The sequence below is a fragment of the Rhagoletis zephyria genome, unplaced genomic scaffold (assembly GCF_001687245.7).
Source record: "Rhagoletis zephyria isolate East Lansing unplaced genomic scaffold, Rhagoletis_zephyria_1.1 Rzeph_scaffold_00540, whole genome shotgun sequence".
NCBI lineage: Eukaryota > Metazoa > Arthropoda > Insecta > Diptera > Tephritidae > Rhagoletis > Rhagoletis zephyria.
This window is the reverse complement of record NW_016157624.1, coordinates 18,658-36,302: the sequence shown is the minus strand read 5'-3', so window position 1 is coordinate 36,302 and position 17,645 is coordinate 18,658. Positions and strand designations below refer to the sequence as shown.

The window sequence follows — 17,645 nt, the reverse complement described above, 5'->3', positions numbered from 1 at the left end:
ATGCATCTGGCCGCGAGGTGGTGCTTGGATATAGTTTTCAACAAGTTGAAAATTACTTCCAAGAACCACTAGAATCTGCACCTGGTTTAGGAATACTTTTAGCACACAAACTAGGCGAGCAATTATTGCAAGTTTATAAATCTGAAATTCTATATACTTTTGTATCCCACATTAAAATAAGTTTCTATTAATACCAATTCTACATAATCTTTTCCACGAGTTTTCCATTTAAATTAGTTGAATTTGCTTAAGAATTTAAATAAGTTAGAACAATTTAAAATATTTAGGTCATTCGCTTCAAGTATATGTACATATCTTTGAATTAAAAAACTAATAACAAATTTGTATTCAAGAAAAATGGATGACATCATATATTTTGATGATGACAGTCACGAAGAAGTAGATGTAGTGACCAATGGCCAACCACAAATTATAGCGCAAACATCCACGAATACACCCAAAGGTAAGGCAAATGCTGAAATTTCATGCTTATGTATATTTTTTAATTGTATTTTTTTTTCAGTGTCTAAATTTACAATTCACAATCGAAAAGTGTTTAAAGTCTCCACGCCATTTAAAAAAAGGCAAATTGGTCAGTCATCGACAATCGCTGAACAAGGCCATATAAACAAAATCAATCAAACCAACAACAACATCAACCACACCAACAACAACATGAACCACGCCAACAACAACATCAACCCCACCGACAACAACACAGGTATTCAATTTGTTATTCATTTTCAGTTAGTTATATTTCTTTATTTCAAAGAGTTTTCGTTTTTTAATTTATAGATACAATTGCTCTCCTAAACGAGATTCTAGACAATCAGAAAAACATAATGTGTAGACTCGATGTGCGCGAACTTTATATGTATGCCACATTAGAGCTTTATACACCTGACTTATCATGTATTTGACACCCCAAATATTATTTGAAAATTACTCAATTTTATTCGCGATCAAAGTTTGTGCATTTACTAATGTAATAATAATATTGGCCTTTATTAACTTTATTTATTATTACGTTTAAGGTCGTAGATAGAGGAGTGATAATGGCGCAAAATCACACCGTGAGAGAATGCAAAGTAATTCTCACGAAAGTTCATCGCTCAATAGGCCGATTAACCGAAGAACTTGAGGACGAAATCCATGTGGAAATTGCGGCTACATTGCCATTGAATAGCATTGACGCTGCAAAGGACTTGGAGGAGAGGTTGCAAAGTAAAGAGTTTGCAGAAGCAATTGTAATTTTTTCTGATGTAAATTTTTTATTATACATATAACTTATATGTATAAATTATATATGAATTACAGAAAACGTATTTATTAAGATTAAAAGGAATGACTGGTTCAATTGACGACGTTTTTCGTAAACTTCTGACGGATGATCTAATTATGCTGTTTAATTTCGATGGAAGAAAAAATAAAAAAGCTTTAACCAAGCTCGTGCTCATAAATGAAATCCGCTATGGTATTGTTAACGCATTGTCAGTTCATAAAATGTTTACGTTTTTATTGTAATTTAGCCAAAAATATTTCATATTGTGTTTCTTTCATACCTTCTTACAGATGTGTTTAAATCGGAAGGATATTTTAATTTTGAAAAACAATTGCGAAAATCGGTTGAGCTGAGCCATAATAGGTATAGGCAAAAAAAGGTAGTTCAAACTCACAAGAGTGCGAAAGATGTGAGTAACTTAAATTTTAATTAGCTATAGTTATTGATTTCTTAAATAAGTATTTGTTTTTTACAGGCAAACACTTTTAACGAGTTAGCGATTTAAGAAACAGTGGCGTGAAAAAGCGGATGAACAGAGATTTTTTTAAATGAAGTGAATTTGCTTTGTTAATTCTTTTTTTTGCAAAGTTATAGTTGGCACTACTTACTTTATGAATATGTAACAAACATTTTTTATATTTTTAAAATGTAGAAACTTTGTACTAAGTATGGTATTGTACAATCTAAAGCTCAGCTTATTACAAATTATCTTTTAAAACATGTTTAACAAGTTAGCGATTTAGGAAACAGTGGCGTACAAAAGTGGATGAACACAGATTTTTTGAATGAAGTTGTTGTAGCGGCTACTTTTGAATGAAATGAATTTGTTTTGTTAATTCTTTTTTGCAAAGTTATAGTTGACACTAGTATATACTGTATAGCCCATTAAATTTACAAAAGTACAACGATGTGCAAATTTGAAATACTAAAAATTTTAAGATTTTTTTTAAATATTTTTTTAAATTAGAAACTTTATACTAAGTATGGTATTGAACAACCTTAAGCTCAGCTTATTACAAATTAATGTTTAAAACATATAGAACGAGTTAGTGATTTAGGAATCAGTGCCATACAAAAGCGGATGAACCGAAATCTTTTTAACGAAGTGAATATTTTTTTTTGTCATTATTTTTTGCAAAGTAATAGTTTATACTCCTGTATACATATATGTAACAAACGACTTTTTTTTAAATGCCCTTAGTATTTGAAAAAATGTAAAAACTTTATACAAGTATGATAATGTAAAAACTTAAATTCCGCCTATTAAAATTTAACGTTTAAAGCGAGGTATAATTATATAGTTGTATATATTTAATTTAGATTGGAATCGTAAATGCACTCTTATCCAATAGTATTTAAACAACTTTTTCAAATTGTTACAAGTGAATAAAATGCGGAACAAAATAAAAACTATATTACTATTTTATTAATTTTGCAATAGTAGGAGTAAAGTATCGGTATAACAGGTAAACAATGCGTTATTTATACGTAAATAGTACGCTATAGTCATACTGCAACTGATCCCACAAATAACATGTTATATATGGCATAGCTGTAACAGTTTGGAAAGCGATAAATATAGTTTATCGCCATAGCAAAAGTTCATGTGCAGAAAAAGGAAAACTGCGCACATGTACAGGAAATTATACGTGAGAATTGTCCAGTAGCCCTGTATTAAAATGATGGAAAGTTTTTGAATTTCTCACACAAACTTTTTGTAGTACTAAGCGTATATAACGCTTTAGTTAACAGTTAGGTTTCTTGCTGGGATGCAAACAAAACAAAATAGAAAACATGTTCTCTATGTGTGCGTCAGTCCACCGTCAATCCGCGATTTGCGCGGACTGAAATGAGCGAGGTAAACTCGAACTCTCTTCCCCCTCTTATCCACACAAAACCGGCTTTAGGCGGACTGAGCAGTCCAGTGTGCGGAGGCCCAATAACTATGCCTATCGATTAGGGATGTTGCGAATGTGGAATTTTAGACATCCGCGGATGCGAACATTTTTAAGAAATAATTTTGGTGAGTACATTAGGTGATTTAGGTAAATAAAAAATGGTAAAGTTAGTAATTTGAATAATGTTTTTTTATTTAGTACTTAAATTAAAAAATTGGAACATTGTATTTAAGAAAGAGTATTTTTCCTGCCTTTTCCGGTTACAGCCTGTTTCCTAACGGGTCTTAAATCAAACCTGCGCACTAGGTAACTACTCGCTCAAGGCGACAAACTTAAAAAACTTGAAATTTGACAAAATTGTAAATCCTTTTCGATTGACGCTGCACCAGTTGAGAGGACTTTCAGTTATATTTCTTTTTTTATTGCGGTGCAATAATTCCTTTTTAACAATTCCATCGGGGCTGCAAGTGTCGGATGCACCTGACTTTCATCTTCACTATCTAGCATCATGGCAAGATCGTTGCTTAAACACCATTGTGTTCCAATTTGGAGAGCCAGTTCTTTTGTTTATTTCAGAATTTGGAGAACTTGTTACGTCATCAGCGTTTTTCGATTTTAGTTTTTGTAACTCATTTTTAATCTTGTCTTCTGTGACTGGTATAAAAAATGTGTGCTTATAGCGACGTTGTGAATAGGTGGATAGGGCAAATAAATTGTTATTTTCTAGGAATGAAAATTTCGAAGAAAATTCTGTTTTGAAAGTCGAGGCTGCCAGCAGAATTAGTTTAAAATCTTGCTATTTTGTTAAAAAGGTACCCCGCTTTTTATAATATTTTGAATTATTGGAATCACGACCAGTAATGAATAGCTTGTATATAGTTTTTTTATTAGTTAGTTGAGCTCGGCTCTTCCTAGTTGCAGGCAAACACAATTAATTAGTCACCGCTGTCGGTACCAAAATTAGCCGGTATACATATTTAAAATTTTTTAGAACCAGAGGTTAAATTTTTGTACTGAAAGGGTTAACCCCAAAGGTATAATCTACGTCTGCGAGGCGTATACGGAATGGGTCTTTTTTTAATTTTAACACAAAATTGACTTTTTATTTTGTTGTTTTAAATAAATGTGGTTATAGTTTTTATTAATAAAACTATGCTTTATTAGTGGTCAAACTTACAACTTCAATATTCTTTAAAAAGTAAGGCAGGTCTAAGTATATTTTAGCTCACAGGTTATCTTTTAAGTACATAAGCCTCTAAGGCGTATGTTAAGCCCTTACGTTACTCCCAAATAGATTAGGCTTCTAGGGTTAAGAAAGCTTTAGTTTGAAAGTGTGATATTAAATGCTTTTCACCATAAACGGCGCAAATTTTCAACGATTATTGCATTTCAGATTAAGACTAATACCAGATATTGTGAAATTTTGGACTATACCTTAAAGATGACGGTTTCCTCATGGCCCACTGTACGAAGCTTAGAGTAGAGTAATGTCTTTTAAGAACTTAAAAACTATCCTGGGTTATCAGGTGTCTAGCAATACATAGTGTTGTTCCGATATGACCTTGTACTCGATACCTGTACTCTTTAAAAATATTGAAGAAAATTATCGATGCCACAAATGTATCGGAGAGAAGTACTCGATACTTACTCATATCGAACTCATTGTAAATACTTATGTCATGTGAAGAAAAACAGAATCGGTTCGAGTACTCTCCGACCAAAACTTACCCAAAAAGTAGCCACAAGTTTGTATCTTGCAAAATTTTAATAATTGACTAGTACGGGAAAGCAGGAATTGACATTAGGAGTTTTCGCTATTTCGTATTTTGGGGGTTACTACTAATTTTAATAAATTGTTACTTTAATTTCCTATAAAATTTACCTTTAGGTTTATGCATTTTAAGAATGCATCGAAAATTTGTGTTAGCGAATCAATGCGAAACAATTATAGAAACTATTAACCGGTCTGCTGAGCAACCGATACGTCTGCTTTTTAAATAATTTTTGTAAAACAAATCGGCATGCACATATCGTCCCCCGCATGCCAGAAACATGAATGTGTAAAGATGAAAATTTTGGGATTTTTTTGTATGTCGCACCATATGTACTGTAATCGCCCCGATGCGCCAAAAATTAGATGTGAGATGAAGCTGGTCTTGAGTAGCGAAAAGCCATTTCATTGTCCACCAAGAAGATTGTCGTACAGCGAGAAGGAACAAGTGAGGGTATTGTTAGATGATTTATTGCAAGCACTATTGTTTCTATTATTCTAGTTAAAAAGAAAACGTGTGTTTTAAGATTTTGTGTTGATTTTGTAATTTAAGTAACGTCACATTAAAGGATAACTATCCACTACCTCTTATTGACGACTTTTTTGATAGATTAGAAAATAAAAGTTTGTTCTCGTTGTTGGATTTGAAAAGTGCATTCTATCATGTTTATATGGGAGAGGAGTCGATTAAATACACTTCCTTTGTAACCCCTCTTGGTCAGTTTGAGTTCTTAAAACTGCCTTTTGCTCTTAAAAATGTGCCATCGACTTTTCAACGTTTTGTTAGTCACGTTGTCGATGATCTCATTCAAGCAGAAACAATTGCTATATACTTAGACGATATAAGGATAGATTGGTACAGAACAAGCTAGAGTCAAGGTTAGATAAATGTGTTTTTATGGAATCCCAGATACGGTATTTGGGTTATAATATTTCAAGTAAGGGCATACGACCTGACGAAAGAAATATAGAAGCTATAGTGAGTTTTCCAATCCCCTATAACACAAAAGCTGTACATAGTTTTTTGGGCTTATGTTCATATTTTAGACGATTCGTTAAGGATTTTTCTCGTGAAGCTCAGCCATTATATAAATTAGTTAAGAAAAATGCGAAATTTATGTTTTGTGAGGAGGAATTGTGTTGTTTTGAAAAACTGAAAAACGAGGGAATTGGAGCACCTAATCTAGCAATTTATGACCCAAGGGATGACACAGAACTTCACTGTGATGCCAGTTCTCTTGGATTTGGAGCTATATTGATGCAAAGGAAGAGTGATGGAAAATTTCATCCAGTGTTCTATTTCTCGAAGCGCACCAGCGACTCTGAATCAAAATATCACAGTTTTAAGCTGGAAACTTTTGCCATTATTTACGTTCTTTGTAGATTTCGGGTTTATTTACAAGGTCTCACGTTTAAAATAATTACTGACTGTAATTCTTTTACGCAAACATTCAATAAGAAGGAGGTTAATCTTCGGATAGCTAGGCGGGCGCTCGAATTCCTATTTTCCGTCTAAAATTTTTTATAAATATCAATTTTGAGTGAATAAGTTTCAGTAGATACGTAAATATCGCAGTTTTCGTATTTCGGAAAACTACCGTTATATGGGAGGTAGGCGTGGTTATTGTCTGATTTTGCCCATTTTCAATAACATCCGTCCTACGCTGAAAAGAAGTACACATACCAGGTTTCGTTAAGTTATACTCGAGTTATCGTGTTTACATACGGACGGACGGGCAGACCGCTTAATCGATTTCTTTTTTCATTCTGATCATTTATGTATACATTTGTCTATATCTATCTCTATTCGTTTTTTTGCCTGTTAAAAACAACCGTTATGTGAACAAAGTTCGAGTATAAAAGTTATAAAAAAAATTACTAACCGATTTTAAATATTTGGTGTCGATGTAAAGGCGATTAAATCCTCTTATTTTCTAGTATGCATTTTTGTGTACTTCGTATATAAAAATTTAAGAACAAACTCTTAACAGCAAAAAATTGCTTTTTTTATAAAAAAATTATTTTAAACAAAAAAATTAAAAAGCGATTTTTAAAAAATTTGTATCGTAGTAAATGATGCCAGAAAACGTATACCCTCTTAAACCCAAAAATTTCTATTTATATACAAAACAAAACATTTTTTCCCTCTATATAAACTCCTGCCCCCTAGATAAAAGGCTGGCTACGCCCTTGTATGCAAAACAATTAAGATATTTAAGCCGTTCATCATACGGTCAGTTTGTTATTTTTTAGCGCATACATGGTTCCATAATAATGATTTCAGACTCTTCACTTATGTATATTGTAACTATCAATATCTTATAAAGAAAAGTGTAAACTCTTTTATCTAAAACTAATAAAGTTAGAAAGACGAATTCGAGGATGTGGTAGTTAACATATTAGTCCGTGACATATATTTTTTTCAAAAATAAGTATTATAAATATATAATTTCCAAGTATATTCAAGGAAAAAATTGTAAAAGGATATTTTCAGTAATTATTCGTGCTGGTGCACCCATATTGTTATTCTACAATGCATCTAATCTTTTGAATTATTTTTTTTATTCAATCATATTCTAAAAATTTCAAAGACCTTTAAAAAAAATCTTGACGTCAGAGAGAAAAATTAAAAACGCAGTTTTACTATATTTGGCCTCCAGTTTTGCGAATAGCTCAAATCGAATAAAGGATTCAATGGAACTTACATGGAGGCAATGCACTAATTTTTGTGCGGCAAAATTAAAGCCGTTTTTGATAGACTTTTTTGTGCTGATTACGAATATGTACGTAAAAAGTTTCCATCAACTTCAGATTTAGAGAAAAAGAGGTCAAAATGTCAAAAATCGCGTTTTTGCAATATTTTAGAAGCTCTAGCAAAGAAACAAAAGGTGAAAGAACCTTCCGATTAGGCTTAAATTAAAGTTAGAATTGTCGACTACTGTCCCTGAAAATACTATCCCTGTACCTTCAGATGATGGTCACTTATAGTTATTTATTGAACAATAAAAACATTGTTCTTTTAAAAAAAAAAATACCTTTTTTTTAATTGCGATAGGTACTCAAACTTCACCAAAATCAGTTTTTGCTGCTAACACATGGCTATAAGTGACTATCAAGTCAAGGTGCAGGATTGGTATTTTCAGGTACAGTAGTCGAGCATTTTAGGAAGGTTCTACCACCTTTGATTCTTTCCTAGAGCTTCTAAAATTTTGCAAAAACGAGATTGTTTGACTTTTTGAACTTGTTCTCCAAAATTCTGAATCTGATGGATTCGTAAACAGCACAAAAAAGTCTATCAAAAACAGCGATGTATGTATAACATTTGCCGCACCAATTTCTTTCCATTTTTGTTGGCCTGTGTTATCCGTATTGCGCTCTTCTTAGGGCCGCAACCGCTCGAAAAAATGGTGCGATTCAGTTCAGTGGTTCGAACCACTTAGAAGAAGCTAATACCGGTTCAAGAACCGGTTAATGAGTATTACTGAACCGCGGTTCTGTTTAGTTTAAATGGTTCAATTTTTTTAATGCTAAATGATACAAATTTCAAAAAATATATGAAAAATAAAATGCTTTCTTCTTGAGATCAAATTCAAAGGTATTTTAAACAACATTTTAAAAATTTTGGTTATTTTTTTTTTGTTTATTTAAAGTTTATTTTTTAAGTATAGTTCATCGTCTAACAAAAACCGAACAAATATCCAAGTTTAAAACTTTGTGAAAAAATAATAAAAATTGTCTAAAGTTTCATCTATGTAAATTGCAAACTTTTTAATAAGAATTTCTACAAACAATTTTTAAGTTTGAAGTTTATTTTTGGTAATTTTTTTCGCGGATTTTCATTCATATGTGTATGTATGTAGGTATGCTCGACACATTTTTTGTATGAAAAAATACGTAATACTCTCAACAAAAAAAAATAAAATTTTCAAACTTTGTACGAAAATTAGAAAAAATTTACAAAACAAAAAATAGAAAAAATACAATAGATAAAAAAAACTTTGTAATCAGCACTAAAAAATTCCGAGTATGTAGTTTTATAGCTCATTAAACTTTAATGCAGTATGATAAGTTCAAGTTTTTATTACAGATCTTAAAATTCGCACCGATTTTTGATAGATATATTTTTTTTCTGGCGGTGATATGCACTTATTTTATATGAACGAAAATATAATTCACAGAAATCCCATTAAACTCAAAAATTTTTGCAGTTTACCATAGGTTTGCATGTAAAAAAAAAAGTTGGTTATTACAATACTTAAAAAATACTTTAGTGGATTTTAAACCGAACCGAGCCATTTTTTTTTTATTTAATGACAGTTAAATAAAAATATCAAATTATTAAATGAAAGTTCCTTATAATTCCAACCTACAGAAAGCATAGAGGTTTTTTTGTCAAATGTCCACAGATTTTATTTCATTCGTTTCGAATCGAGTTTCATTCGATCACGGATGCCATGATTCGGGCCCAGTGATATGTATATGTTTTTTGTTGAATGTTTTATTGGCGTGAAATCAATTTTCTGTTCTTTTATAAAAAAAAGACAATTATCCCAACCTTATTACAGGAGTACAGAAACCAAAACTTACACTGACCATGCATAATTACAGTAAGAATTACACAAATACATAATTTTGACATTAAGAACCACCGATGCGAAAATCCAGCTACTCCGATAACACCACATTATTTCTTTAAAATAAAATCTACCAATATAAATTTTTTCTAAGTCCGTGCACTGATGGAGAGTTTTATCGCGTCACATGTTTCGTTTGTACATAAGGTTCTTTCCCTAACAATCCGGACCGGATCCGGTTATTAGAGAATAAGCCAAAAGCTTGCTCTCAAAAATGGAACAAAGTCCAGAAGTACGGGAACGCTAAAAACCACATTTTGTGCCCAGAATTTGAAAAACAGCTGATTCACGTTGTTTTTGTCACTTAAATGCAAACACTTGGAAATTGAATTTTGGTTCCACGAATTTGATTTTAAGTAGTATATAAAGGTTGAAAATACATCAACAAGCCATTCACTATTCATTAAAAGCGCCCAGTAAATGCAGGCAAGATGTAAACACAAAACAGCTGATATGCACTTTGAAACTTTATCCATTTTTACCCGGAGAAAAAGTCCGGGCTGTTTTGGGCAGGAAGAAAAAGACACTTCCGATCCAATACGTTCCGATTTTCGCCCTCTATTATTGATTTATGGGCTGTTTTGAGCACCCGCGGGATCACGCGTTGCGCACAAGAAAGAACCTATGGGTAACGGCTGGTATTCTTGACTTATGCCAAAAATTTTACTTCACATTTGACATGAGTAAAGAAAACGGAATGTCGATCATCTGACACCAAAATTTGAGGACAGTCTTTGAAACGCATTTGACATCAAATGAACTGTAATTTTGACTTAATTAAAACCGAGCATACTGTTTAGATTATAAAGCATCTGAGATCTTAATTAATTTTATGCATTTATTTGTACTATAACTGGATGTGTAACTATTTAAATCAATAAATACAATTCACTGTGAACATAATTCACTGTGAGTTAATACTTAAACATTTATCGAAGTTCCGAATGTTCCATTTTATTGTATATTTTTAATTCATTCGATGCATCTAAAATATCGATTTTTATATCAGATCCAAAAAACATTGATGTATGGAACGAATTAAAAATCAGCTGACTTTTTGTCAATCAAATTGAATCGTTTTGTTGTGTCGCGTCGCCATGTTCTGTGCGTCTTGTCAGTCAAAAGCATATCTGGCGAGGCTTTAGTCAGAAAGAAGAAAGTTGCTTTTACAAATAAAGACGAAAGTTGATTTTTTCTAGAAAACACAAAAAAAGTTCGATTTCAAAAATTCGAAGCTTCAAATATCGAATTTACCCATCCCTAGTAATACCACTGTCACAGATATCATATACAAATTTTGGTCCCGATTGGAGACGGTTAAGGCGTGTCGCACAGAGGCGCACAGTGTGCTTTTTGAACACTGCCTGCGAATTAATTGTAGTGCCTTCGACAGAAGTAACATTTTGATATGAAACGAAATGGTTATGAAAGCTAATGTTATTCCCTTTCATGAAAAAATATTGGCATTGAGTCACAATTACTCCTTGACCTTAAATAAATTTGTCAAAGATAGTGTTCTTCCAAAAAACATGCAAAATCCACCGCATTTGTTCCAAAAAAAAATGTTCTTGTATTTTTTATTATACTAATATTATTAATTTTGAGACGAGCAACACGATTCCCCTGTTTAAAAATATAAAAAAAAATTTAAGACCTTCCCACAATTTTATATCACTCGAATAACAAGCACGTTGTAGTGCTATTCAAGATCTTTAATGTGAGGCATGGTAGAAATTGTTTGGCCCTTTGAGAACCTAGTTATAACAATTTTAAATCAAACTTCGAATCTGCTGTACAGTTTTTACTCTGAAATTAGAAGGAAAATGCACAAAAATGGGTTCTTTCCCTAACAATCCGGACCGGATCCGGTAATTAGAGAATAAGCGAAAAGTTTGCTCTCAAAAATGGAACATAATCCAGAAGTACGGGACCGCAAAAAACCACATTTCGTGCCCAGATTTCGAGAAACAGTTTATTGGCGTTGTTTTTGTTTTTGTCACTTAAATGCAAACTCTTGGAAATTGAATTTTTATTTAACAAATTCGATTTTAAGAATATAAAGATTGAAAATACATTCACCATTCCTTAAAAGCACCAAGTAAATGCAAGCAACATGTGAACACAAAACAGCTGATATGCACTTTGACGCTTTATCCATTTTTACCCGGAGAAAAACTCCGGGCTGTTTCGGGCAGGTAGAAGAAGACACTTACGATCCAATACGTTCCAATCTTCGCTCTCTATTACCCATTTTGTTGAGTACGGGAATGATTTCTGGGCTATTTTGGGCACCCGCGGGATCCCGCGTTGCGTACGGGAAAGAACCTAATGAATGAAATTTCGAAGTTTGGCTCTCAAAGGAGCTAGAGACATCAAATCATTGATAGTATGTAGTTGGTTGAATAAGCAAAATGAATTAGCAACAGGAGTTTACGGGATGTACATAGCTCAGTGGTTAACGCTTCTGACTTTGAACATCGATTACGCAGGTTCGATCCCTGCTGAAGTCTAGAAAAAAGAAGCCCGATGAGGAGATGTGGTGATCTCAAAAATAGCTGCTATAACTTCTACCGCTAGACTTTGTTACTTTTTCAATTTTTCCTAATAAACAATCGTGGTACAAAGCTCAATAAAAATATTAAAAATAAAATGTTAATAAGCCACAATAACATTGACAAACACATAACAAATTTTTTGGGGGAGCTTTTGCTCCTTATTCTTATTACTTTAAACGACCAATTCTTGTACATATGTATATCGTTGTTTAAAGTACAAAACCGCGTATCGTCATTTTGCAAACCGCGTAACTGACATTTTTTGCCAAAAATTGGATTTGCTCACACAAGCTCTTGGGTCAATCCTTGTCCATTCGTCCTGAAATATACTGGCCAGAAATGCGATTGCTTTATAAAAAAGAGAACCATTTTGAAATATGAGTGTTTTTACTCTCTAGAAAATAATTTATGCAACCTCACATACGAGGTTTTGCATTTTGTTGGTACGCGGTTTTGTACTTTAAACGACGATATGTATATCCAGGAATATTTTCCATGAGGATTGTCACGTTTTTTGTAATGCAAAGTTTAATCTTAGTAATTTCGTCGAGCATATACATATACATGTGTATACACAAGAATATCGAGGGCTTATATTCAATGCCCTCTATCTACATTTTTCACAAAAATTCGGATAAAAATCCACCTAAGACTTAACTGTCATCTGTGATCTTATTGCTGACCTTGTATAACGCTTGATAGAAGAATTTACGTTTAAATTGCAAACTCAGAATTAACATCCGGGATGAAAGGTAAGTCCCAGAGGGGTGGGTCCTAACATCAAAAAGTTCGTTTTGAAAATTGCAGATAGAGGGCATTGAATATAAGCCCTCGATGTGTATTCTCCATCTTGGCGTATTTATAATTATGGTTGCCACCTAATTTTGATCGTAATGTTAAATAATAATTTCCATTGCCAATATTACATAAAAAAATTTGTAGAAATTTAAGCTAACCAAATGACCAGTATTTCTTACCAAACCCTTGAAAACTTTAAAAAGTACATGTGCTCCGAGCAAAGCTCAGCCAACCTATACAAAGATATACAGCGTGGCGACGAATGACTGTTACACTTTTTTTAAATACAAGTTTCCTTTGTAGATTTTGCGAAGAAAGTATTTCATTGTTAATTTTTCACCGATTTTACTAAAATTTTATTAATTAGTTTTAAAATTTTAATCCTTATTTGTATTTACCAGCTGGAAACTTTGGGAGATAAGTGCATGCGGCACGCGGGTCTTTTTCAGGTGTATTTTTCTTAGACTTTGTATAAAAAAAAAGACAAAAAAAGAAAAACTGTAAGTCCCCCTAAATTTCAAAGTTTCATTGTAAGTTTCTTTCTATGAATTCATAATCAATTTCCAATTCAAACAAGTAAGAAACTCTAAGTTCGGGTGGAGTCGAACATTAAATACCCGGCGCAAGTATTAAATATATGTTTTTTCACCTTTCCGAAACCTACTGCTAGATGGTAAGCCGGGGTGTATCAATTTTGAGTAAATTAGCGTCCTTAAATTTCGAAATATTGCAGTTTTAAGCATTTCTGAAATTTACCGTTTTATGAAAATCGGCCGTGATTTTAGTCCGATTTCTATAATTTTTAACGTTTTGCTGTTATGTGGCCGAGTATACCGAGTTTGGTACAAATTGGTAGAACGGTTACCGATATACATATATGTGATCATAAGTGGGCGGTGCCACGCCTATTTTCCAAAATTTTACCATAAACGTATTTCTTGGTAAAGAATTGTTGCAAGCGTCAATTTTGAATAAATTAGCTTTAATATTTACTGATTTATTGATTTATCAAAGATTTTGTATTTCTCTGAATCATCGTTATATGGGATGTGGGCGTAGTTGTTGTTCGATTTTTTAAATTTTCGGCCATTTAGTATTCTGTACCAAGGCCAAGAACTGTGCCAAGTTTAGAAGAAATTGGTGCAGCGGTTACCAAGGTATACACATATAACCATAAGTGGGCGTGGATACGCCCATTTTCCAAAAATTTATAATATTCTTATTTTTCGTATGAAAATTATTGTAAATATCAATTTTGAGTGATTCTCATTTTCGTTGTTGGTGTTTCCGACAGGGTAGGAGTGTGAAGTAATGTGGAACGATTTTCCGTCATCCCCGGTTTGTCTCCAAACCAAATTTGACAAGGGATGACGGAAAATCATTCCACATTACATCAATTTTGTGTGAATTATCTTCAGTAGAGCTATCGTGTACACGGACGGACGAACAGACGGGCATTCAGATATGGCTTAATCGACTTCTCTATTCATTCTGAGTATTGTTGTATACATTTGTCTATATCTATCTCGATTCGTTTTGGGTGTTACAAACAACCGTTATGTGAACAAAGTTAATATACCCTTGTGCACAAGTGCGCTCGGGTTTAAAAAATTATGCACATCCATTTCTGTAGGTTTGGTAAATTGCTGGTTGTTCCTCGATAATTTTATCAACTGTGAACGTCCTTCTCAGTTTACATTTGTTAGTCTGATAAACAGGCATTTACTTAAAAAAAGGTAAAACAATTATTATCTTTTAATATTTTCTCTTAGTTTGTACTTGGATTTAGGTATAGGTATGCTTAGCGTTCACAGAGGTGTTGTAGAAAAAACAAAAAGTAAATCATCACTAATACAATTAGTCGATTTGCAGGAGACTCTCGAAGACTATTGTTTAAATAAACAATTCATTTTTTACCAAAAAACAAAACCGACTTAAATTCTCTTGTAAAACTTTAGCATTACCGTTAATTTTTTCATGATCCAATAATCGGATCTAAACCAAATTAGGATGGGACCACCTCTGAGGTACCACATTTCCTTTTAAAAAGAATTATCCAAATCGGTTATGCGGTAACATATCGACCCCTAACCGCCAAAATAACGTAAGCGACATTTTTTTCAAAATTTTCTTTTTGATGCAGAAATGTATCTAGATGCTCTAGGGATATTTCTGCATCAAAAAGAAAATTTTGAAAAAAATTTCGCTTACGTTATTTTGGCGGTTAGGGCTCGATATGTACAAAAAAAAAATATTCCGACGAATAGATAACCTCCTCCTTTTTTTTGAAGTCGGTTAAAAATAATGAAAAATTTACGATTTTGGTGTAAAGACGAAGTCGCATTTTAAAATTTTTATGCAATTAAGGTAACTAACAAATTCGTATTTAATAAGTTCATGATAAACTTTATGCAATATAAATTCCTTTGTAGGGCTCGGTACAACTTAATTGTTACAATAACAAGTAATTTTTTAGCAAAAAACACACCGACTTCAATTCTCATATAACAATTTAGAAGTACCGTTAATATCTTCATGATCGAGTGATCAAATCTAAACCAAATTAGGATGGGGCCACCTCTGAGGCACCAGAAAAAGAATTATCAAAATCGGTTAATGTGGTCCAAAGTTATGCGGTAAAATACATAAAAAATATATTCCGATGAATTGATAACCGTCTCCTTTTTTGAAGTCGGTTGAAAAGAGAAAAATTAATGAGGTTAATTATTATATGTAAATTCTTAATAGCTATATTTTAACATTTCTAATAAAATTTATAATAAAAAAAACTCAGCCCCCTACTAAGTTATGCTCTGCGTACGCTTATTACAGAAGATATGAAATAAATTAACCGACGAACACTTGCGTGCCGATTGCGCTTTACTTTAAAAGTTTTTACCCCTGGTAAACAAATTTTAAATTTAAAATTTAAAAATAAATTAATAAACTTATGACCTTATTCATAAAAAATAAAGTTGGTTTAAAAAGCTTTTTAAAATGACGTTTTCAGAAATTTTTCAGTTTATAGGGCTCGATATGTACAAAAAAATAATATTCCGACGAATAGATAACCTCCTCCTTTTTTTTGAAGTCGGTTAAAAATAATGAAAAAATTACGATTTTGGTGTAAAGAAGAAGTCGCATTTTAAAATTTTTATGCAATTAAGGTAACTAACAAATTCGTATTTAATAAGTTCATGATATGCAATATAAATTNCTAAAAGTTTTTAAAAATAAAGTTGGTTTAAAAAGCTTTTTAAAATGACGTTTTCAGAAATTTTTCAGTTTATAAACCTTTTTTAAAGCTACTTTTTTTTATGAATAAGGCCATTAAAGTAAAGTCTGTGGAAAATTAACAATAAAATATTGGGTAATAGTTATAAGTGCGCAAAATTACGAAAAACCGGTTTTTAACGGTAATTCAATATTTTGGGGGTGTTTGGCAAATTTCATATTTCGATTCTAGTTTTACTCGAAAAGACCTACCAGAAAATATACATAACATCCCAGATATTGTTTGGTGTTGCATGACCTACACTTTTGTCTAACATATTTTTATGATAGACCTTACCGTTTAGCTGAAAAATTAAAAAAAAAATGTTTGTGACCTTTGACCTTTAATATTTTTTTTTGCAGATTTCCCATTTAATTCATAGTGGTACAGTATATTTTGCTTAGCTGCCCATCGTTCTTTGCACGAAAAACTTGTGCGCTTAACCGCACTTAACTTAAACGAATTTTCTTTACTACTTCAATGTGGAAGTTATCCGAATTCCTATGAAACCAAATATATAATAATATATAAAACACATAATACATAAAATGATAGCCGTTTTCGTTCTTCTGCGAGATGAGGAAAATAAATAAATGCTTGTAAAGTTACAGTAAGTGTAGAGCCAGTGAAGGTAATAATAATATCCCAACGGTTTGTACCCTCCAATCCCGCCCATCCGCACGAGGGGCGCAGTCCGCATGACGTACGGAACCAGTATTTTCAATTTTTGCGCCGAGTCGCGATAGGCAGGAGTTTGTTAAGTGTCGAGATCTAAAACTGTTCAGCTACAGAACTAAATTCATCAGGCGATTTTATGTATATATTTTAATAAATAATAATAAAATCCTGGCATAAGCAACGGAGTGGGTCGTGCAATTCAAAATTAGTTTACAAGCTTTCAGAAATAGGGCGAAAGTGTCTTGATACCCGGGAGGGAACATTAAGGCTAACTTCGCCAAGAAGAAGCGAGCCTGTTACTAATTTAACTATAAAAATTGTACCAAGCACTTGCCTGCGGCTGGAAAGTGTAGGAAGATTAATAAGTTTTAATCGGCTCGTATAAGGTGGAAGGTTATATTAAGAATCGCAACAGAAATTTCTTAAAACAAAAAGTAGGAATTGTTTTTGAATTGATTCTATCTTGTCTGAGTAAATTTGATACCTTGGATTCCAAACCACCGAACCGTATTCCAGAATTGGCCTAACTAATGTTGTAAACAGGGTTTTAGTGATATAAGGGTCACAAAATTCTTTTGACCATCGTTTCACAAATGCAAGTACACCTTTAGCCTTGTTGACTGTCACATTAATATGAAGATTAAAATTAAGCTTAGGATCCATTGTGATACCAAGGTCCACAAAATTGTATACCTGTTCCAGGTTATGGTTACCTATTGTATAAGAAGTGGGATGAACAGCTCTTCGCGAGAAGC

The 17,645-nt window shown here is 32.5% G+C and overlaps 1 protein-coding gene across 1 annotated transcript; it reads left to right on the top strand.

Moving 5' to 3' along the window:
* Window positions 1–857: 857 nt before the first annotated feature.
* On the top strand, window positions 858–1,441 carry LOC108360225 (uncharacterized). The gene is made up of 4 exons (XM_017612436.1): window positions 858–967; window positions 1,035–1,247; window positions 1,318–1,372; window positions 1,422–1,441. Exons 1-4 carry the CDS (start codon window positions 911–913, stop codon window positions 1,439–1,441), a joined length of 345 nt encoding a protein of 114 aa, XP_017467925.1. The 5' UTR covers window positions 858–910.
* Window positions 1,442–17,645: the final 16,204 nt, after the last annotated feature.

Bases quoted from the DNA above. Each gene is read 5' to 3' on its own strand.
- LOC108360225 (XM_017612436.1), top strand. From the start codon at position 911: ATGTATTTGACACCCCAAATATTATTTGAAAATTACTCAATTTTATTC. The intron at 968-1,034 runs GTTTGTGCATTT...ATTACGTTTAAG, and splicing joins CAATTTTATTCGCGATCAAA to GTCGTAGATAGAGGAGTGAT. The intron at 1,373-1,421 runs GTAAACTTCTGA...TTTCGATGGAAG, and splicing joins TTCAATTGACGACGTTTTTC to AAAAAATAAAAAAGCTTTAA.